A 24,180-nucleotide genomic window follows, 5' to 3' on the forward strand; every position below is an offset into this window, starting at 1 on the left:
GCTAAAATCAACTGAAACGTCTAGTGCTAAAATTCTACTGAATTTTTTTTTAAGTAATGGCCAAAACCATAACCACGTAAATCCAAGAAAAATTCGAAACCTACACTGTACAAAAAAAGACATCCAACGACTAAATAAAATAACTGCAATTATCAAATCTTGAAAATGTAATCAATCTCAGAGTCTACTGTTTTAAAAGAAAAACTCAAACAAGTTACCAAAGATCAGTCAAATCAACTTCGTATTAAAAATTCTTAAACATTTAAAAATATTGTTTTAACCCATGTCTCAAAAATCAAAATGTGCGGAAGAAATGCAAGGTCCTCGGGTTTTCACGTGCACCCCCAATTCAGCCTACTCAATCTTCAGTGCCTCCCGTCTCCTCATCCACATGATCACCTGCATCAATTACACCTAGTGAGTCTAAACACTCAACACACCTGAACCATTATAACAAGTACATACACATATAATACAACAACGAAAAGTATTGTAACAAAAGTAAGTTCGTGATATTACAAAGCATAAACATAAACATCAACATATCGGGTCATATCAAGTCATCTCATATCATATCATCATATACGTATTCATTTTCTTTTATTAATTCTGATCATTAGTTGTGACTTTCGTATCAGCTCTAGGTCGATGGATCCATCTACATATAACCGTGGTACCCGACCACGCGGACATCAACGACACTCTCACCCGTCAACTGAGCATTGACCTTACATGTTTGTGTTCATGTTCGTATTAGTCACAACCAACTCATCTCCTTCAAAAACATGTCATTGTATTCATCACTTGTAAAATTCATGCATATACATGCATTTTCTTAAAACCAATGATGCAACGTATTTTTCAGCATTATCATAAAAATTCATATTCATAATTAACATAAACATTTTAAATATGCATTTTCAGTTATCAGGACACTGTCAGGACTGTTAACTAAATTCAGGTGCAAAATGATTATTTTGCCCCTGAAACCCTAATTTGACCATTTTACACCTGGACTTTAAAACTTCGACCCGAATCCATCCGAATTTAACAAGACACCTTAAAACATACTTATAATCATTTCCTAGACGTATACTCGAGCCTAGGAACGAAACCAAAACGATAGACAAACGCCTAGGCCAACTCATATATGAAACCAAACCCATAGACAAGCACCTCAGTGCTGGCTGAAAAGCACCGCGGCGCTACAAGTGCCGAACTCTTAGCACAGCGGCGCTATCCCCCCACGAACAAAAACCCCAGTTACAACCTAAAAGAAAAAACTCAATCCTACGCCCAATCAGCAAGGACCAGAATCGAACCAAACCATCCTAGGACGTGACTGGATAGATAGATTTAAGGCTTAGAGTTCCATGCACGTGGCCGTGCATGAAACACCCGGAACACCCAAAACGTGACCCCTTGCTTGACCTAGGGCTCACGATCTAGACTTGGGCTGCGACCAGCTGCACTTTGGCCGCCCTGGACCGTGACTCAGACCCACAATGTCTGCACCATGGCTTGGTTCAACCCTCACATAGCCGCCCTACACCTAATCCTCGGTCGAGCCTTAACTGAACCCAAAACAAGCCATAACTTGCAAACCCGATCGGCCACAAAACAGGGCTCATTCCAGATCTGTTTCTCATGCCTAAGCACCTTCATCTTGACATTTTTGAGCCTTCTACCCATCGGTCCTGACAGCCCCTTGCTATATGTGCCAAAAACATGAGAATCAAAGCATAAAATTCGATTGTCTTCATGTACACGTATTTGAAACTCACATAAAACATTAGATCTACAATATATCATGCATAATCAATCAAAAACATGTATTATGGTGTGAAAGACAAGAAAATGAGGGTATCGAGCATGCCTTTGCGTATATGCGCTCAAAAATCTACACGAACGGGGCGAGGGACGAACACCAGAAGGACGGGACAATAACCTCACTGAATTTTCTTTGAAAATCGAAGCCAATAACCGCTGGAACCTCACGAGTGGCTGCTGGAAGGGTGAGGGCGTGTGTGCTAGACATTTCAGGTAGACCATTCTAATGAGTTAATTTCCTTGCATGTATTCTTGCACTTTCAAATTAGCACGTGAGCTTTATTTGGATTGGCAGGCAGGCATGGAGCTCGGGCTACAACGAAGAAATAATTGAAAGATTTAGTGGACTTTTAGACTCGCCCGGAAGTCCTATTTGAAAAGTTAAACATGACAAATCATCCGCACAGAAGATTACTTCATGGTTATGGGGATGAATTCTCCTTGGGCAGGAAAGCACAAAGGTGGAGAGTTGATAAATGAAAGAGAAAATGAACTGTATTGCTCGTCTCATGTGCGACAATTTGAGATATAAATTTGAAAATAAAGAATAAAATTAGACACAAAGATTTATGTGGAAATCTCCTAAAAATTATTAAGGTAAAAACCACGGGCAATATTGAAAGATTTCACTATAATATTTTGTATGTTACAACCTCTCATGGTGGTTTCAAAAAGAACACGCACTCCATTAGTATAGAAGAACGAAATGCCTCACAAATATTATATTACTACGCACTCAGAAAAGAAGAAATGCTCAAGAGAACAGCTGAATGAATTTTGGGATTATTAGAATGAGAAGATAAGCTCCCTTAAAGATTTGGTTTGTGGTAGTCATAATTATGACAACCACAAACCATTAGGCACAACCCACCCCGTTAATTGTTGACAATTCTCTCACTTGGAGATTTGATTGAGAATCAAACATATCTCTACATATCTATTCAATTTTTTCATTCCTTGCTGCTTTTGCTTTCACTAGGCCACTTAAGGATCTACACCACTCAAACTTATCAGTGTTCACAAGCTTGGTCGGAACATCAGCTATGTTATCCTTTATACGGATTTTTTTCATATCCACGCTTCTTTCTACTACTACTTCTCGAACAAAGTGAAATTGAGAACTCTAATATGTTTAGACCTGGAATGAAATGCTGACTTCCTTGTGATGTGCAAGGCGCTCTAACTATCACAAAACAAAGGAACCTTCTCTTATTTGTGATGATCTCTTTAATAACCTTTTAATCCATATTACCTCCTTGCAAACTTGAGTAGCTATCATATATTATGCCCCTATCATAGATAACGCCACTACTATTTGAAGCTTTGAAACACAAATTACGGCTCCCTCTGCAAGTGTAAACACATAACCAGTAGTAGATTTTCTCTTATCAAGATCACCTGCATAATCTGAATTGGCATAGCCTCTTATTGTAAAATCTGATCCTTCATAACATAATACAGCATTCGAGTTACATGTAATATATCTAGAGATCCTCTTAATAGTGCTCAAAAGCTCTTGTTCAGGATACGCCATATACCGACTAACTACACCCCACACTGCTTTAGAAATGTCTGGTCTTGTACAGATCATGGTGAACATCAAACTTCTCACTGTTGATGCATATGGTACTCAAGACATCTTCATCCTCTCTGCTTCACTAGTAGGACACATCTCGGAGGATAACTTGAAGTTAACATGAAGATGAGTCGAGATTGGCTTACTATCTTGCATGCTAAAGTGTTGCAAGACTTTCTTCAAATAATTTTTCTGGGAAAGACGAATCTTTCTGTTACTTCTATCTCAGTAAACTTGCATTCCTAGAATCTTATTTGCTAGTCTCAAGTCTTTCATATCAAATTCTCTAGCCAATTGTACATTTAATTCTTGAACCCGAACTTTGTTGAGGTCTGCTACCAACATGTCGTCCACATATAACAGCAAAATGATATAATCATGGACCTCTTAAAATATGTATAAGGGTTTGCACTAAGTCTGTTTTATCCAAGGCTTATGATATAGGAATCAAATCTCTTGCACCAACACATCAGTGCCTATTTGAGATCGAATAGAGATTTGTTCAACATGCAAAACAAGTTATTTTTGTCTTTTTTCGCAAAACCTTCTGTATGGAGCATATAGATTTCTTCTTAATGATCTCCATGAAGAAATGTCATTTTCACATCTAGCTATTCTAGATGTAGGTCAAGCACTAGACACAATGTCAATACTTCTCTAACTGTTATAAGCTGATACATAAGAGAAAATATCCAATTGAAGTCAATGCCTCCTTTCTGAGCATATTATTTATCATCATTCTAGCATGATACCGCTAGACTTAATTATTGCCATCACACTTATAAACACATCTGTTGTCAATGGCTTTCCTCACTCATGGTAGTGTAACAAGATCCCAAGCTTTATTTATGTCTAACACCTCCAATTCTTCTTGCATTGTTGTCATCCACAAAGATACATCCGAGATTTGAGTAGCCTCATGGAAACTTGATGGCTCACCATCCTTTGATAGTACACAATATGCAATATTGTTTTTAGTAATATGATCTAAAAACCAACTTGGTGGTCTTCTGTCTCGAATTGATTGCCTCATATTGAAAACCTCATATTCAAACATGCACTACAACCAAAACACTAAACGACAACAGATAAAATACGTTGTCGTTGCTCATTTAAAACTGTTGTAACTGACAGTGTTGTTGAAAGTGCGTTCAACGACAACGATTTTAAACCGTTGTCGTAGCTATCATATTGCGACGATTTTTGTACCGTCGCTAATTATCATAAATCTTCGCTAATTTTAGCGATGGGTTTTGACTAAGCCGTCTTAAACTGTCGCTGAAATTAGCGACGGATTTAGTCAAAAACCCGTCGCTGATTTTAGCGATGGTTTAGACATATTCCGTCGCTAATATTTTCAGTAAAATAAAAAAATTACTTTTATAATGTAATAAATCTATCAAAAAAACTTACAATCTGACTAAGTTAACAATATTCGTTATCTTAACTAACACTAGAAATTTATCAAGAATTGAAGCGAAAAAACTTACCTTATATCGAAACTAAAATCGTTTAAGAGAGAAAAATTTATTGCAGATGTGAAGAGGTGTGGAAGAAAATGGACTAAAAACGGTGATATTTATAGACAATTTGCGAAGATTTTTGGTAAAACTGTCGCTATTAGCGACGGTTTAGCAAAAACCATCGCTATTGCTAAACCGTCTCTAATAGCGACAATTTAAGAAAAATCGTCAAATAACCGTCGCTATTCGACGGTTCAAAATCCATCACTATTAGCGACAGTTTCTGTTTAAATCGACGCTATTTTTAAAGTAGCAACGGTTTAAATAAAACTGTCGCTAAATATTCTCTAAAACCGTGGCTAATTAATAACGGTTCCCTAAAACCGTTGTCGTTTCTCAAAAAAAAAACAAGCTAATCAACAACGGTTAGCTAAAACCGTTGTTGTTTGTCTAAAAAACAAGCTAATCCACAATAGTTTTCTAAAACCGTTTTCGTTTGTCCAAAAAACACGCTAATCTACAACGGTTTTAACAAAAACCGTTGTCGTTTGTCCAAAAAACACGCTAATCTACAACGATTTTTGTTAAAACCGTTGTAAAAAGTAAAAACATAACGGTTTTCTAAAACTGTTGTCTTTTGAGTGTTGTTGAAGGCATATTTTCTTGTAGTGATGTTCTTGTTCCTTGTGCTCTGGTACTGATTCACAAGAAATTTGATCTTCGTTTGACTTAATTTTCACCTGAAATATAGTAGTTTCTAAATTCAGTGTGCTTTTGTCTCATTTTACTTTATCTTCCTCAAAGATAGCATCTCTGGTGATGACAAGCTTGTGGACATTAGGATCCTACAAGCGAAACCCCTTTACTCGATCAGCACAACCCAAAAAGATACACTTTCTGGATTTTGAATCCAACTTAAATCTTCTTGGATCGTTGTACAGAATGTACACAAGACTTCCAGATGTATGTAAATGAGAATAATCAGTTGGCTTTCCGGTCCACGTCTCCATCAAAGTCTTCAAATCAATCTTCATTAAAGGAGAATGATTAATGATATAACTAGATTTCTTGACTACTTCTGCCAAAAATGACTTTGCTAAACGCGCTGTCCTCAACATGGCTCTTGCTCTGTCCAACAAGGTCCTATTCATCGGCTCCGCCACTCCATTCTGTTGAGGTGTGTAAGCCGTCGTGAATTGTCTTTTGATGTCCTCATTTTAGCAAAATGCTTCAAATTCATCAAACATTTGATTTTCTTTTCAAAATCAAGTTCAACCAGCGCTTTGAAACTTTTGAAGATCTTGAAAACATCTGATTTCTTCTTGATTGGATAGACTCAACATCTCCTATAGAAATCATTTATGAACAAGACAAAGTATCTCTCTCCACCTAATGATACAACTGGTGCTACCAAACATCTTAATAAATCAACTCCAATACGCTTTTTCTTTTGGCAATAGAGTGCCAAACTTTAATTTGTATTGTTTACTGGTACACAATGCTCACAAAAAGATAGTGACACTTTTGTAAGCCCCAGCTGTAGCTTCTGTTTTGAGAGAATTTTCAACTCTCGTTCTGATATATTCCCGATCTTTCTGTACCATAACACTGTTAATTCTTTTTCTTCACCAATCGATTTAATCGATAATTCCGCTTCTTTGTGTATTTATCTCAAAAGTACATATAGATTTGAAGCAACTTTTTTTGCACCAACTTTTTAAGCTTTCATCACCACAAGTGCGTCATTCGCGATTTTCGTGTTCACGTTCTTAATACGAGTTTTGCACCTTATATCATCCAATTTCCCTAAGGACAAATTCGTCAGCCGTTTCACATGTCGTACCTCATGTACAGTGCGAATGGTGACATCAAACATTTTTATTTTGATGGTACCGACCATAGAGATTTCAAAGACATGATCATTTCTCATGAATACTCTTCCTAAGATTGGTTCATACTGATCGAACAATTTTCTCCGAGACATCATGTGCCACGTCGCGCTTCTGAATTCATAATCCATTAGTCACAAAATTTGTTTCTGCCTTCTGCAACTGTTGCTGAATCGTTGGATAATATTTCATCACTACCTGAAATACTGGCCACATTCCCTTGAAAACACTTCTCGATACTCGTACACTCTTTCTTGAAGTGTCATTTACCGCCACATTTAAAGCAGTAAATATTTTTTTTCTTACTTCTTGACTATGATCTATCTCGCCTTTGGCTCCCATTAGAGTCACGGTCCACAAATCTCTCTCTTATCGTCGGTAAAGCCTATGCCTGCTTTGAAGTTACAAACATATCTTCCTTATTCTTGTGTTGGATTTATTCTCTGAGAACCGTAGTTAAGGCATCATCGAATTTTAAAGATCCCATAAAGATATTGTTGGTTAAGTTTATTATAAGTTGATCATATGAATATGGTAGACTTTGAAGTAGAAGCTCTGCACGTTCATTTTCCTCTATTTTATACCTCATAGAGGTGAGTTAGAAAAATAGAGTATTTAGTCTGTTGATATGATCGGTCATCAATGAGAATTTCACCATCCGAAGAGTATAAAGTTTTCACTTTAGGAAAATCTTGTTGTGCAATGAATTGATCTCGTACATTTTTGTTTGAGTATCCCAAATATCTTTTGTCGTCTTTATCTCATAGATACTTGACAGTAATTCTTCTACTATAGCTTAGTGTAAATTGGCAACAATATTATTATTCCACTTTCCATCGTCCGTCATTTCCGCGTTCTCTCTCCAATAGCCGCCAGACAATTTTCTTTTCTTAGAACTGCTTGTACATTTATTTTCCACAGCATAAAATTTCTGTCATTGAACTTTTCTCTTTCGTACATGTTCTTCATTATGTCTACAATAATTTAATAGACTGGACAAAATAATTACGCCTTAATAAAAGTTTTCTGATGGGGAAGATCATTATAGTCTGCAACCACATAGGCATATTCAGAATTTTAAGAAATTTTAAACCAAAGCCATGATACCACTTTTTGGTCTCAGATGCTACAACTTGAGATATAAATATAAAATAAAGAATAAAATTAGACACCGAGATTTACGTGGAAAACCCCTAAAAATTATTATTGTAAAAACCACGGCAAGATGAAAAAATTTCACTATGATATTTTGTAGGTTACAACCTCTCACTGTGTTTCTTAAGAGAACACACACTCTCTTAATACAGGATAATAAAACAATTCGCAAATATTATAGAACTACACACTCAAAGAAGAAGAGATCCTCGAGAGAAGAGCTGGATGAATTTTGGGATGATTAAAATGTTGGGAATGGATATCTATAGAGCTCCTTAATATTTGGTTTGTGGTTGTCATAATGATGACATCTACAAACCACCAACCATAACACACCACCCATCTCATTAATTGCCGCCATGTATTAGCTAGGGATTAGAACTAGAGAGAAATTTCCAGAACTATTTCATGAGGATTGCCACCCTGATTTATATCCAATTATAGTAACTCAGGTTTTCCTTTAATAATTGCAGTATTGATCGTTACTCGTGTATGAAACATGCAACATGTTAATCTCTCTTCTGTGTGGAACATATTTCTTCTAGCTTCTTACGATGAGGAGCAGAACCAAATAAAAAAATTTGAAGGTGTTAAGAAATTCATTCCAATCTCGTTTTCTTTTTCTTTCTAATATGCATCTCATAATCTATAAACAAGATGCGTTATCTGCTGCTTTGATTATCTTTCTGCGAAGCTTATGTATTAGAGATTATGGATATGATCGATAACTGTTGTGCTCCTTCTATGTCTAACCGTACTATTATATTAATCATGCTTCAGCTTTTGCATGTGTTTTTTATAATTATAGGTTTCTCGAGCTTCAGCTAGTGCTGTAGCATTTGCGATGGGCCTTTTTAATGGGCAAGGAATCCTTGGACCAGGACGCCATCGAGCTTTTGCAGTGACCGGTGAAAGCTGTGCAAGTGATATACTGTTGAGATTCCATGATTGTTGTCAAAAGTACAAGGTAGATTATTTCATACCATTTTGAAGAACTATGTTTGCAGAGCTATGAGGATTATGTTCTTAGACTTGATGAATGTTGAATGCTACCTTTTTTAATTGGACTATGGGCTATCAGCATTATTTCTTAGACTTGTACCAGGAAGCATCCTTATTAAATACAACTGATCAAACTTGTGCTATTTTCAGTCCATCTGAGGTAATTACACTTCATTTCCTCGTTTTTAACTTGGGGGTACTTGTTATATGTTCTTGTTATATATTTTGTATGAGCTGACTTCATGCTAAGGTGCGTCGTCTCTTCCTTGGAGTCTATATCTGATAAAGTTTTTGAAGTTTATTCTTCAGATTAAGTGATGAAAAAAATGCCATCATGATTTCTACAGCTTTTCTGTATAATGTATTACTAGTAGGTTTGGTTTGTTGGAGTGGGCAGAAGATCTGGAGTTATTCTTTCTGAAAGGCTATGGAAATTCCTTAAATTACCGAATGAGAGGGCCATTACTTCAAGATGTCATTCAGTCGATGGAGCAAGCTGTAAAGGCTAAATTAAGAAGGTGCTTTTCTTCGCCATTTGTGTTGTTAAGTTGACAAGGCAAGGGCTTGCATATCTAGAAGATGTGGGGTGTTACACTCATCTAGTGCTTACCGTGGACCAAAAGCAAAATAAGAAATTTGGCATAATTTAATTTGTTTGGGGTGATTTAGGCTAAAACACTGCATTGTCTTCTTCCCTCTTTGAGTTTAATGTGTGCTTGTTTCATTTCATTAGCTAGCTTTCTCAACAATAACTTCATATTGTTGTCCAGATAATCTATTAATTAATGTGATTACTAAGCAATGGTTTAATTCATTAAGTTCTAATGACAATTGTTAGTGGGCAAAAACTTGTGTGAGACGGTCTCACAGGTTGTATTTTGTGAGACAGATATTTTATTTGGGTCATCCATGAAAAATTATTATTTTTTATGCTAAGAGTATTACCTTTTATTGTGAATATCGTTATGGTTGACTCGTCTCACATATAAAAATTCGTGAGACCGTCTCAGAAGAGACCTACTCTTGTTAGTGAAGAAACAACATCAAGATCAACATCTTGTTGCTTTGTTTAAGAATAGTTCACCATATTACTTTTGAATGTTATTTTTGTGTGTTTATCTTTCATGTTAAGCGTTTCAATTTGATAATAATTAATCATGTCTATTAAATTCCAGAGTTTAAACCTTTGGAACTCTCACCAAAACCTCCCCATAAGAGAATCTGGCGTGGCCAACCAACAACTCAAGCAAATACTTTGTAAGAGTACTGCGCAATGAAAGATGAACTCTAAATTGTTAACATGACTAATTAAAAAAAAAATTAATTCAATCAACAATTTAAAAAAATTCAACATTCAAGTAAAAAGAAAAATAATGACGTCTACTTGTATCCATGCTTGTGAAAATATTCGATGCCTCTATCAAATTTGTATTCTACGAGGCTATCTACACTCCTATAAAAATATTCCATGTATAACTACCAAATTTTTACCGAAATATGTCATTTTAGGAATTTCATTTATATCATTTTAACTAATTAAAATTGGAGATCAAATTCTCATTTGATGTCGAGATTTTTTGTGCGTATAAAGACAAAATTTAAATTCTAAAATTATGCTACAATTTTTTCGAGCTCGAGTAATTCGATATTTTCACGAGTCGAATTCGAACTTAAAATTAAATACTTGATCGAGTTCAAGTCGAGCTCAATCTAACAAGATTTAAATCGAGTCAAACTCGAGTATTCATTCCACCAAAACCCAAATATTCTTAAAACCTTTATTTTTATTTACGTCCCGCCAATTCGAATGCGAAACCATAACGGTCCACATTATTAAAACTGATATCTAGATCAAATCTCTATAAAAATATTTACTAGATGTTTTTTAACCTTGCAAATATACTTGAAGAAAATAATAAAATGATTTGTATAATAAGGATTCGTGAAATATTTAAATAGAAGGATTTAAAAACATCTAATAAATAATCTCATATTTCATACAAAATGAAACATATCTTTTTACTCGCATCAGCTGAAGAACCAAAAATCAAAAAAACACATCACCTTGTCAGACAGAAGCCTCACCTTCCAAAACTTTTCCAGGAGCAATGCACGAACTTCGTCTCAATTTCCAGAATTTGTAAATGATAAACCGTCTCAACTTTCCATTCCGAATCCAAAGATGAATGAAGTGAATAAAATCATTTTAAGTTAAACTGAATGTTGTCCCTCGTCTATACTACATGCTACAAAGTCGACTTCCGTATATAATGCTGCAGCTCTCAGTAATGCTGTCACTACTCACTTTGCGCTTGTCGCCCCGGTTAAACCTTCAGTGACAATGTTAGAACGAGTCAGTGAAGCTTTAACTTAAAGTATTTACAGAATCTGAAATCTTGTCTACCAAAACACGGTTTCATCCAATATTTGAGGCCTCTTTAAAGGTGAAACCCAGTTCTGAGAAGCCAACTTCTATACTGCCATTGAAACCATATCTTGAAGCTGCTGATCATCCAAGATAGTTACTTTAATCAACGGAACCCTTAGATCTTCGGTACGTGTGCTTCAACAGTTGATGAATTAAGATCTTCCCGAGATTGAGATCTTCTACTCTGGAGATGCATTTGACTTCTGTGGGAAGTACGGTACGAACTGAGGTTATTGTTGTCAAATTGCATCTGTCCTAAGCTGCCTGACGAATAACTATGTGCAACACTACTAGATGAAGAATACAAGGACGATTCAGGGAACTGCATGGTTGCACCACCGAAACCAAGTCCATTATCGAATGGTCTTTTCTGTGTACTTGCAGCTGTTGGACTTAGGGATGTCTTAAATCTTCCATCTCCTGAAAACACAAAAATAGATTTTAGACTGATGATGTATATACGTCTTCTCTAAATACAAAGGCGAGAATTGTCTAAAACAAATTGATAAAAGCAAATTTAATCTTGGAGACTTTCTAAGCCTATGCTTGGTTGTATTTCCCTTTATTCAGATATGGAAAACAAGTTTACTTCCCATTTTCAAATTATTTCCTTATAGTACATTTTAATGCATCAGTATTTTTAAATTTAACCTTCTATCAATCCCAAAAATATTTGCTTTATATTTTAGCCAATAAGCTAATATTTCTAAATTTTAATACACTCAGAGTACTATCAAAATATTAATTAACCCAAATATATTCAATTAAATTTTAACATACCCACAACAAGAACCATATCTTAATATACCTAAGATATTTCCATTTTGGATGGCATTAGTTCCTACTTGTTCATTCCGAGGCCACAAATCTATGTTTGAATCAAGAATTTTTGTTGTGGAAACCCGAATGTGAATTACAAAAGAAAATGTAAGTTCAACTAAAACTGACAATAAATCTGGATTTTTGAAATAGTATGAATATGGTTTTAGAAAGTATATTATATGACAAAATATATTTCATACATTAAGTGCAGACCGCAACATAAAATGAGTATAAAAGAAGAGTATTACCTGTATTGATAGGACTCCAGCGCTGAAACCTGAAAGGAGCAGGAATACTGAGAACCGACATGGATGGTACACTATTATGCCTGAAAAGTGGGAGATACGACCTTCGAAAAAATTTGGGCATCCACCAACTGCCCACACAAGTAAGTGCACATAGCAGGATGAACAGGGAAGCAAACAAAATGGCAGAAAAAATATATGGATTCATCTTCACTCGCAACAATCCATAACTAAGAATCTTTCCCCCAATCGGAAATGCCTTTCCAGCTTCATATAAAGCCACCCCAAGTGTCCAAGTAATACTTCCAGAATCGACAATTACATTGCTATCTGTAATGTGCAATCCTTCTCGCATAAGGAGAACGATATAAGGTGCCCTGAAGCAATATTGTTCAATAAAAGGCTGAGGAACAACACTGTTTCTAGCCAAATCCCAAGATTTTTCACAAAATTCACGGCCCTTCTCCAGTACATCGTCTAGAGCAGAATCGGTCTTCAAGTTAAAAAATCGGTAAACCACATAAAAGCCGGACATGGCATAGAACTGACCAATGGGACGAGGCAGATTACTGGCAAGTGCACATGGTTGCAGCTCACAATCAATTCCTGGACTATGATCTGACCATTCAGACAAATTAACGGCAACTTTAGCCAGTGCACTACATTCCTCCCAGTTTGGAGCTCCAACTAGCTGAACTGGAACTCCAGCCTTTCCTCCTTTACTCAGTTTTTTACCACTGATTGGAGGACTTCCATCCTTTTGTTGAATAGATGTGCAACGTGAACATGAGTATGGCTCTTTGTAACCAGTCTGTAAACATGGATGCTTAATTTCAAGATTTCCACCAGCCAAATCTTCATTAGTGATCTGCGGAAGTTGCTTGAGAAGATGACTAACAGATTTGTCAAATGCATCATTAAGCCCATATCCGGCAAGAGAGTATGCTCTAAGATGATGATTAACAGAGCCAATGCTCAATTTTAGGCTCGTGTCATCATGGTTAATTTGCTCGTCTTCAAATGTAACCTGCAACGATGAGCCACCCAAGTCAAGTGCACCGTATGTTTCCTTAGGAATAGATCCTAAGGCACCAGTGTGATAATTTAAAGCAATCCATCCATAATAAGCTTCCTCCATGCCGGTGATAATTTTAACCCACTCCTTTTTGCATAAAAAAGGTGAACTCTCCAGAATCGACCAAGCATTACCGAGGAGCCATTCAGATTCTGAATTTGGCAGCCTGCGAACTCCTGCTGTGGCATAAAGAAAGAGAGAAGTAGTTTTATGTGAATTTTTAGGAATTTGCTTCTCAGCCCATTGGATAAGAGGTTTGATCGCATTGCGCAACCCAGAGATATTATGCACTAATTTGTCAAATCCTGGCTCTGTTTCCATTCTGTTGTAAGCTCGCCCACTCTGGGTCCTCTGTAGACCTTCAGGCAATGATTTTAAAAAAATAGGAAGATTTCCATCTTTTATGTGATTAACAGATGCCTGATATACATAAACACGGGTTCCAGTGCTACCACAATCAAGAACAACATAAAATTTGGATTGCCCACTAAACCAAGTTGAGTACAGAAATTGCAGGGCAAATGCAAGACAAGCAAACAGAAATAAAAACAAGAGAACACAGATGACTCGCACCCACTTTTTTTGTCCATATGTAATTCCAGGTGATGCCTTTTCTTTAAGAAAACTTGATCCAAGATTATCTTTTTCAAAGAAAAAACTTTGTTCTGACCCGGGGATAACACCACCACCTTCTAGATCAAGTCGGCTATAAGTAGACAAATCTTGAAGGGAAGAAGATGGTTTCAAGTTGGTCTTTTTTCCTAGGCCGGGAAAAGTCGGACCTTGTGTAGAACCATGAATAGGCGGTAATCCAGTTTGTTTATATGGAATATTAGACGCTTTTGGGGCTGAAGGATGAGTTGCTACTGGGGAAAATAATTCTGCAAATTTATTGAATATCATTATTACAAAAATTACAAGTGGCCCTGCTATGGCATACAGCCTCCCAATTGATTATCCTTTCACAAGGTACAACACAATAGCAGACTGACGTTCCGCATTCATACAACGTGAAGAACTAGGTGAATTGGAAAAAACATGTCCTGCAGATTCAAAATGGAAAGACAAGCAACATTATTTGATGTAGTAAAACTTATCAGATGAATGAATAAGTACGACACATCATAACATTCACCGATGAATGTTGAATGTTTTAGCTTAACAATAATGTAGCAGAGACATTGACATAAAACAAATAAGATAGGTTAGATCGCAATAAATTCTACAAGCATAACTACTAGCTAGATTACTCAACTTAGATTGAAGATCAAACATCTAAAGAATTTGGCCCCGAGAAATTGTTAACTCATAGTACTCTACAAAACTTCACTTCCTACCAAATTTATTACTTCAATCAAAAACAGCTTCTCATTAATATTTACTATCTATAATGAATCCATAAATCCTATTTACTAGTGTCAATCCCATTCCAATTTCACCTCAATTCCAATCTCCGCAAGAAACAACGATATCACATTCCATATAGCTAATCAAGCATCATCCATCGATTCCGCATACCGAGATCACTTGCACAATAAAATTCCAAATAAATTTCTCCTCCCCCCCCCCCCCCCCCCCCCCCCCCCCCAACGCCAACCCAAATCGTAAAGGCCAAACGAGATCTCAAAATCCGGGATCTTAAAACTCCTCCGCCCACAACAAGATTCGGCAGACATTACCAAAAGAAAAGAGTCACCAAATTGAGGACAATTATGTGGGTTGGCAAGATTTTCACCTACCTTCAGATAATGAAAGTGTTCGAACAGAGAGTAGAGACTGCGGTGAACCCATCTTTTAGATCAGATTCTTGAAAATTTAAACGAATCGAGCGTAAAAATAAAATCAAAATCAAAACCCAACAAATGGAGGTCCGAGTCCCCAGTTTAAACCTCCGTGGGGAATGAGTAATTTGTTGCTTATTTGAGAGTTATCGGATAGTAACTTTCAATTTTAGCCGACGCACGCACATGCACGACTTACGGCCAATCGGATTTTAATTTCTAATGTGTGTTGTTTTTTAAAAAAAAAAATAGTATTTCTCTGTGTATTAATTTACCAATAAATTACTAAACTTATTTTTTCTTAATGATCAATTACCTAAAACTCAAATGTAGTTAGTCAATAGATAAAATCAATTTTTATTTTTTTTTACGATAAAATTATCCTCCATCTAATCATGCACCAAGCCTCGTTTTATCCCTAAAAAGATTAGAAATAAATATAAAATGTTATATTTTTTCTTAAAAAATCATGTTTCTACACAACTATGAACATGATAAACAATATGCGGAAGCGGATTGAGCGTTACCTCTGGCCATCGAATAATTTTTAAGTTTTTGTTTTTCTCCGATTGAAATTTTCTAAGCACTCCAACTCTCTGTAGATGGTGTATTTTGTTCTTATGAGGTGTGTGCTTAGAGACCTCAATCACTGCTATTTATAGGCATTTTTCATACAATCGATGAGTTTATCGAGAGCTCGAGAGTGAAAAGAAGAGGTGCATGTGTGTCTCGATTTTCTTAAATTGAGGTAATGCATGTACCGTTTGTCAAAAATTCAGGCTTATGGCCGTCGTCATTTCTTACACGTTTATTCTTCTTCTGATATGGATCACTTTTTGTTACATTCTTCCACTTGGCCCATATATCTCATTTACCATACGAGAAAACAAAAACACATGAATCATGGCGATATGTCCTCTAAAAGCGATTATTATCTTTTATGTATTACAATGCATTATGTATCTCAAATCTGTATAACTAAATGAATAAACCCTATGTTTATTCGAAGTCCAATTTTATTGATATTTCTCGAATCAATGAATGTGTGCACAATAAATATAAGAAAATATCACATCATAGTTTCATTAATTTGTTCTTACAACAAATTATAAAGGAACCAAGTCTCATTTTTTCTGTATCATCCTTAAATTTCAATGATGGCATGCCTTTAGTCAAAGGATCTGCAATCATCAAATTCAGTGCTAATGAGCTGAATTGTCACAATATGTTCTTAATATCCAAGATATAAAATCCATAATTCTAAGCCTCGAAATGAAACTCTTCAACCATACACTATGTGAGGTTGCCTTAAAACAAACTACGAACTCAGCTTCCATCCAACAATATTTGATTTATAAAATAAATTTATTGATTTATCCAAAAACTAAAAGGAAAAACCAAGGGGTAGAAGATTTGAAACTGGAATTAAATTTCGAGAAAAACTAAGAACATAAAATAAACCACTATCCAATATAAGACAGCAAGTCAAAATATCCTCCACATGTGAAGACATCTTGTTTCCTGAATAGATGTTCCGCTCATTTCCTAGAGGTTTCCTTGGGTTTTGCATACCCTACAAGGTATTTGTAACATGGATTGTAGAACCAGGATCAATCCACCATGTGTTATAAATCATATCAACCATACTAGATTCGTAACAGACAAATGAAATAGATTTTCAAACGTATCCTTAAATTTATCGCAATCCTTCTTCATGCGTCACGTCTTTTTATAGAAGAAACACTTGGATTCTTTCTTGATGTCAGGTTGGGGTGGAATTATTCCTTTCCCTTTTCCCTTGACTTTGGATTGCTTTTTATACTTTTATTGTGTAGTCATAAATACATTATCACTCGTTTCTATTAACAACATTCCTTCATCTTGAACACACATGGTCATTAATTCATTTATTAACCACTTATCTTTATGTGTGTCATAGAAAATTTTGAAGGTTCCATATTATTGTGGAAGAGTGCATAAAATGTAGTGCACAAGAAAAGTTTCAGACATTTCCATTTCAAGTGTCTTGAGTCGAGCCGTTATGTCCCACATTTTCATGATGTACTCTCGTACACCTCTCACACTGGTGAGCCTTAATGAAGATAATTCCATAATTAAGGTGCTGACATGTGCCTTATATGAAGACTGAAACTGTTCATCAATAGTATTAGTAATTCTTTGACATTATTATGCTGATCGACGGAACATCTCATGCCAGCAGAGATTTTGGTCTTTATGAACATTATGCAGAATCAATTAGATCGCTCTCATTTTTCATAAAGATCGACATCATCTGGAATGTTGTTTTCAATAATAGCAAATGGATCGCCTTTCCGTATAACATAATCAATATTCATCCACCTTAATTGAAGAAGAATTCTTTCTTTCTATATTTTATAATTATCGCCCTTAAGTTCAAGAATGTCACATTTCATATCAGAAAAACTCGCAGGTTGCATAACTGCATAAAAATATAATATGCTTATTATTTTTAAAATTTTGAGGTAATATCATGTTTACCAATGTAAATCATGTTTTAAAAATCTAGTGACATAAATTTTGCATGTGGGGCTAAAATTTTAATTCAGTAAGATTTTTCTGGAACTTTACAATAAAACTATCAAAATATATTTTCTCTTAACTCATCTGGGTAAATTAAAAAATATATATATAATTTTGATATTTTAACTTAATTAGTTATATAAATATAACAAAAATTTCTGTGTGATAAAATTTAATATGTTTATATAATTAATTATAATTTATGTTCAGTATGCAATCCGAATCCAGTTAATACATAATTTTTCATAACAAAGGATGTTGTTGCTATTCCTCAATTATTTAAAATTATACGGTTCACTGAACAAAATTTTGGCTTTACTTAATGCTTTATATAATAATTATTATTGACACAATCAACACTTTCCAAGAGTGCTATCAGGAAAGATAGGTAGGACTAAGGCCTTTTAAATACCTAACTCCTAAACAGAGCAACGTTCTTCAGGGATACCAGTGAAAAGTCAAGGCATTTCAAATCGATCTATGAAGAACTCTCTTAGATCATATTTTCTTAAGTCATCTTATAACTATTATTTAACTTAATTGTCCACATTTATGTGAATCTTTATAAGGCAAAACTTTTTATTAAATAATTTTATATTCAGATTTTTACATGATATGTTCATTAAAATTATAAACAACTTTATATAATTTAATATGAACATATGAATTTTAATGTTTTGAAATCATATATCAAAAGCATAAAAAATATTTATGATTTTAATTTCAATGTATTAATATTATTTCACTTAATATTGCTTATATATACATAAACTATAAATTATACATACATATAATAGAATAAAAATTTTATGCACAAATTAAATTAATGTATATAAATTATCCAAATGTTATATGTATACCTAATTATACATATAACTTAATAACACATTAATTATTATTATTTAATTATTATTATTATTATGTTAATTTTTTTTCATTCAATTATTCAGAAAATCGTTCAGAGTATGAATTGAATAATGATACCCACACAATTGAAGTCTTCGTGGGTCTCATTATTCAATTCATACACTGAACGTTTTGTTTGAATAATTGAATGCAAGCTATTTCATTTAGCTTTTGAATGCAATTGCCGACAATCACAACTTTTCAATTCATCTTTAAAGTATTCTTCTGCCACTTCTCTTTTTGAATTTTTTGCTCTCAAAAATTCTCATTTTATTTTCAAATTTAGAAACTTAATTTAATTTTCAAGACTTCAAGGTGCAACTGAGAACAAAATTCTCAGGTAAGTTTCTTAATATTATTATGTTCGAATTTCAAGTTTCTTACGCAAAACTTCCATAAATAATATTTTTCAAAATTTCATGATATTCGGTTTTCAAAAAATGAAAACAAATATTTTCAAAACAGATGTATCACGGCTCTTATACCAAATGTTAGAATTTTTTCTCAAAAAATCATGTTTTTACACAACTGTGAATATGATAAACAATATGTGGAAGCGGATCGAGCATACCTCTGGCCATCGAATAATTTTTAAGTTTTCTGTTTTCTTCCGATTGAAGCTTTCTAAGCACTACAACTCTCTGTAGATGGTGCATTTTGTTCTTATGAGGTGTGTGCTTAGGGACCTCAATCACCGCTATTTTTAGGCATTTCTCATACCATCTATGAGTTTATCGAGAGCTCGAGAGTCAAAAGAAGAGGCTCATGTGTGTCTCAATTTTCTAAAGTTGAGGCGATGCATGTACCGTTTGTAAAAAATTGAGACTTATGGTCGTCGTCATTTTCTACACGTTTATTCTTCTTGTTCATTTTTTCTTACATAAAAAACTAATTTTATTTTTAAAAATATGTAAGTTTACCATTTATATTACCTCATCTGCAGAGTGGTTGAAGAATCAAGATCCCATTTTCACAAAAAATCTGAGAGGATCTTTCTTGAAACTCTTGCTAAATCTGAGAAATGGCTTTCAGACGTTAACCACAATGTCAGTTGCTTTAGTTGTTTCTTTGCATATTGAGTTTGCTTTATGGTTTATAGCTATTGTTTGGGAGTTTGTTACATGTAAGATGCAGTTTTCTTGTCATTTTTGGGTCCATTAAATCAGCTGTTGTTTCAATATTACTTTGACTTGGGCTTTAAATCAGATGAAAATTTGGAGTGCTTTACCCTTTATCTATTTGCTTCTCAGGTATGGTACAACAATGTTCTGTCGGCAAAATTGATGATCAACTTAGGTGGGAAAGCATTGGTCAACAAAGTTGGGGGGAATTGGGTGATGAAATTTTGCGACAATTTCCTTGTTCACAAATATCCATGCACCTATAAATAGGTACTCATTTTGCACTTCATAATCATCTCATTCTCAAGTTTCCTCTTGAGTTTTCTTATTCCTCATATTAGTTTTATAATATTTGTGAGGTGTTTTGTTCTCCTGTATTAAGAGAGTGTGTGTTCTCTTTGGAAATACAGTGAGTAGGTTGTACACATAAAAATATTATAGTGGAATTCTTTTCATCTTGCCCGTGGTTTTTACCCTAATAATTTTTAGGGGTTTTTCACCAAATATCGGTATCCGAATTATTCTTTATTTTCATATTTATAATCTCAAATTGCTCCACGCATGTTCCTCATCCCAAACTTGTTGAATAGAAGAAGTATCAGCATTGGGTAGAGAAATTGGGCGACTATTTTATTTTTCCTGGTGGTGGCACACAATTTAAGGATGCAAATTATCAGTATATTGAATCTTTTCAAAAAGTAATGCGTTGAGTTATCTACTGAGGCTTTACCATCCAAAGTTGCATCAATGTTGTAACAGTTCTTGTGATAGTAGGTTTGATTGGGGTGTGAGTATGAAGTAAATAAAAGGAAGACCTATAGTGAAACCCTGCTATGTTAACCCTCAAACATTACTATAGAGTTAACACGTATCAATTAGCTTTCTTGCAATCATGAGTGTACATGCACTTTGATCTTAACTCAAAGGAGTGTCCATGTGATCAATTCCGTCATGCTAATAGTCTATTCTGAGTTAATTGACATGGCAACAATTTATGCATTCTTTCCCTCGTCCTCTTTACTTGCACCGAGGAATTTCTTGAACGCGTACTGGCACATATAAATTTAGTTGACTGGATATGATTTGAAAATGACTCTGGATATGATTTGAAAATGACTATGCCTGATTTTTTTTTTTGTTTATTGCATTCAATATATGGTTCTCAATTGATTTTCTGTCATGTACTTATCTTTGTTACGTTATTTCCATTTATTTTTTCATGTTAAATGGTGAAATGATGCTTAAATCTCGTGGAACTTTGGGCTATATATGGAGTTGTGGGAAAGTATTCATGAAAAACTTGGATGAGTAAGGTTTACCCGTCACTGATACCATTTGTTAGAGGCTTTGCATGATTTGATATCGATATTGTGTAAAAATAAAATAGCATAAAAGAAAATTGATCATGAAACTTTGGTTTTCTATGTACTCCGGACTTGACCATCGATTGAATGGGGAAAGAAAACAAAGGGTAATTTTAGATGTTGGCTATGGTGTTGCTAACTTTGGCTGTACTCTACTAGAAAGAAATGTTTTCGCTGTGTCTTTTGCTCCAAAGGATGAGCATGACGCTCAAATACAATTTGCTCTTGAACGGGGAACTCTTGCTACTCTCTCTGTTATTGGAACACAAAAATTAACATTTACTGATAATTCTTATGATTTGATTCTTTGTGCACGTTGTCGGGTTCATTGGGGTGTCGACGGTACTACACTCTTTCCACAATTTCAGTGTTGAGTTTTTTTCGGTGCATTTTTGTGATATGGTCCGTAAATGAAAATTACATGTGGAAAACCTTTGATGTAGCTGAACATAATTCTAAGACCTGGAGGATATTTCATATGGTCAGCTGTACCAGTCTATAGAGACAATGAAAAAGACCAGAATGTCTGGAAATGTAATTCTTTCATTACACTTCCTCATTAGTTTCTACAAAAGAAAAATCCATGGCCAGATTAAAATTCATCATATATTTACATTCGAGAAGATATAACGATTGGTGCAAATAACGTCGATGGTCATTGTTAGAGCTTCACTGCTTCAGTAGTGATGAGAAAATAATGTAGTGGGTTGTTCTTTGTGCACAGTTGGGTAAAGTTCCAAAATTGTAATGGTCATCATCTTCATCAAATTTACCTTCATTATTGCCTTTATCATTTGTTTTCCCGCGAATAGGTACTCGCCTGCCGATAGTTTCCTTGTGCCACTTCAAAAAAACTCAGAGAAGTGGCCATCATACTGGCCAGAAGAACTTACTGATATACTTCCAATTCTATCTTCTGCACCCGTGCTGAATAAACATTTAAAGCGGATACCAGACACTAGTCTGCGCTTGTCTCATAAGTTTATCTCGAAGATCTTGCTATAAATTGATCGAGTGTGAGGAACGTGATGGATATGAATGCACATTACGGAGGGTAAGACCAATATTTCACTTCATCTTGTCGACCTCAAGATGTTCATCAGGTATCTTTCTTTTGTTTATCTTTAGTGTTCCTTCCCATGCTCGTGCCAGGTGTGCTTCTTCCCTCATTAATATGCCATTGTGGGTGATGAACATTGTTCCCATTCATGAACTAGACACTTTATCTGATATTTTCGATATAGGGCTAATCATTCTTTACCACGACTGGTGTGAATCTTTGAACACCTACCCACATATGATCTACTGCATTCCAGCTTCCTCTTCCGAAATCTGACCAAAAGGTTCCACTTAAGCTGCTTTTTCCTCGTATTCTTCAAGTTTTTTGAACGATTTCAATTTACAAAAGGGTTACTTCTTTTGGCCGTGACATTCTTTTCCAGATGTGACATAATAGAAACAACCGCAGAGGTGGATCGTGTATTACGGACCAGGCGAATGGGTACCTGCTGGATCAAGACACCATGGAAATCATTAACAAGCTTGCCCCAATTCTGAAATCCCTTAATTGGTCTATAAATGTACACCAAGAACAGTTTCTTGTCAAAAAGAAAGGCTTCTGACGTCCCGGATAAAAAACGAGTATGTACAGATCCCTCGTATAATGCCTTGTTTAATATTTTTTTTAATGAAGAATTTCTATTAAAAGGGGTAAATAATTTTTGGTACAAATACACTAGGCATACTCAAACGTCTGCTAATCTTATTGCTTAAAAAGTACTAGAATTTTTTTTTCATACTATTTCGGCCAAATTACTTGCATACATATATAAAATATTTTTATGAAATATTTTGCACCACTCTAAAACTAAACCAACCAACTAATATTTGAAAACTAATGAAATAGTCAAAACATGAAATCGTCAGATGTTTTATCAAACCTAAGAAACAAAAAATTTGAAAAGTATAACCCATGCTAAACCTCTCAAAAATCTCTCAAAAACATAAATAAATAGTCGTAAAAATCTTTAACATAATCAAAAACGTAAATCATAAGTGCGGAAAAGTAGAAGCGCTGGTACTCGGGTTAGTGCACCTTCAGTCCAGTCAGGTCAACCATCAAGACCTCCATCAAACTCACATGCATCAATCACACTCAGTGAGTCTAAAAACTCAACACACCATAATCTTTATAACGAATAATACGTATAAAATCACGAGCAACAGTGAAAATACTTTTACGTAAAAATAAAATTTTCATGATATGCATAACACAAACCTCAACCTTTTTCCTTTTTCCTTTTTCCTTATTCATAACATGTATCCTTTTATTATGATCATAATCATTTTCTTTTTTATTGAATTCAAATCGTTAATTGTGACTTTCTTCATCTTCAAAAAGTCGATGAATCCATCTACATGTAACCACAGTACTGGGCGGCGGGGACACCAGCAACTTTCTCACCGGTCAACTGGACCTTGGCCTATCCTAATCGAATGGAAATACGATCGTCGGGCTCCCTCTGGGCCTTTTTCCTCACGATATCCCCATTCTTATCCTCATATCTCAATAGTCACAGCTATTTCATTTCCTTCAACATTTTACATTTTCATCACTTTATAAAAATCATGCATTTAATATCCTTTTCTTTTAAAAACAAGCAATAAACATATCTTTTAATTTAATCGTTTCATCATGAATTCCATAAATAAATCATAAAATTCCTAAACCTTTAAAATAAACATTTTTTTGCATATAAAAATCCTTAAACATTTAAAATAATCATAATAGCATATAAAATAGCATTCAGAGCACTGCCATGACATTACTAATTTTCGAGTGTAAAATTACTGTTTTACCCCAAGACGTAAAATTTCACGTTTTTGACTTTTTTCTTAATTTCATTGACTCTAACATATCCCAATTAATTATTTAAGCATGAATTAATTTTCCCATAATTT

The 24,180-nt window shown here is 34.7% G+C and overlaps 1 protein-coding gene and 3 pseudogenes across 2 annotated transcripts; 3 read left to right on the forward strand and 1 right to left on the reverse strand.

The window, feature by feature from the left end:
- Positions 1 to 1,830: 1,830 nt before the first annotated feature.
- Positions 1,831 to 9,689, forward strand: LOC140977602 (uncharacterized; annotated as a pseudogene).
- A 1,129-nt stretch (positions 9,690 to 10,818) lies between these two features.
- Positions 10,819 to 15,426, reverse strand: LOC140976594 (probable apyrase 7). Of its 2 annotated transcripts, none has more exons than XM_073440835.1 (3): positions 15,225 to 15,426; positions 12,414 to 14,528; positions 10,819 to 11,763 (listed from the first exon to the last, which is right to left on the reverse strand). In XM_073440835.1, exons 2-3 carry the CDS (start codon positions 14,386 to 14,388, stop codon positions 11,459 to 11,461), a joined length of 2,280 nt encoding a protein of 759 aa, XP_073296936.1. In that variant the 5' UTR covers positions 14,389 to 14,528; positions 15,225 to 15,426; the 3' UTR covers positions 10,819 to 11,458. The 2 variants fall into 2 exon arrangements, with proteins under 2 accessions (XP_073296936.1, XP_073296937.1); XM_073440836.1 differs by lacking the exon at positions 15,225 to 15,426 and adding an exon at positions 14,925 to 15,046.
- A 4,352-nt stretch (positions 15,427 to 19,778) lies between these two features.
- On the forward strand, positions 19,779 to 21,860 carry LOC140977603 (probable methyltransferase PMT22; annotated as a pseudogene).
- LOC140977892 (probable methyltransferase PMT23) lies at positions 21,486 to 22,853 on the forward strand (annotated as a pseudogene).
- Positions 22,854 to 24,180: the final 1,327 nt, after the last annotated feature.

The sequence above is a fragment of the Primulina huaijiensis genome, chromosome 5, assembly GCF_012295235.1.
Source record: "Primulina huaijiensis isolate GDHJ02 chromosome 5, ASM1229523v2, whole genome shotgun sequence".
Taxonomy (NCBI): Eukaryota; Viridiplantae; Streptophyta; class Magnoliopsida; order Lamiales; family Gesneriaceae; genus Primulina; species Primulina huaijiensis.

What these genes read in the sequence shown, in the direction of transcription:
- LOC140976594 (XM_073440835.1), bottom strand. Translation starts at nt 14,388, where the DNA reads ATGATATTCAATAAATTTGCAGAATTATTTTCCCCAGTAGCAACTCAT. An exon ending in CTGGAGTCCTATCAATACAG is followed by an intron (nt 11,764 to 12,413) that starts GTAATACTCTTC and finishes TTGTGTTTTCAG; the next exon opens with GAGATGGAAGATTTAAGACA.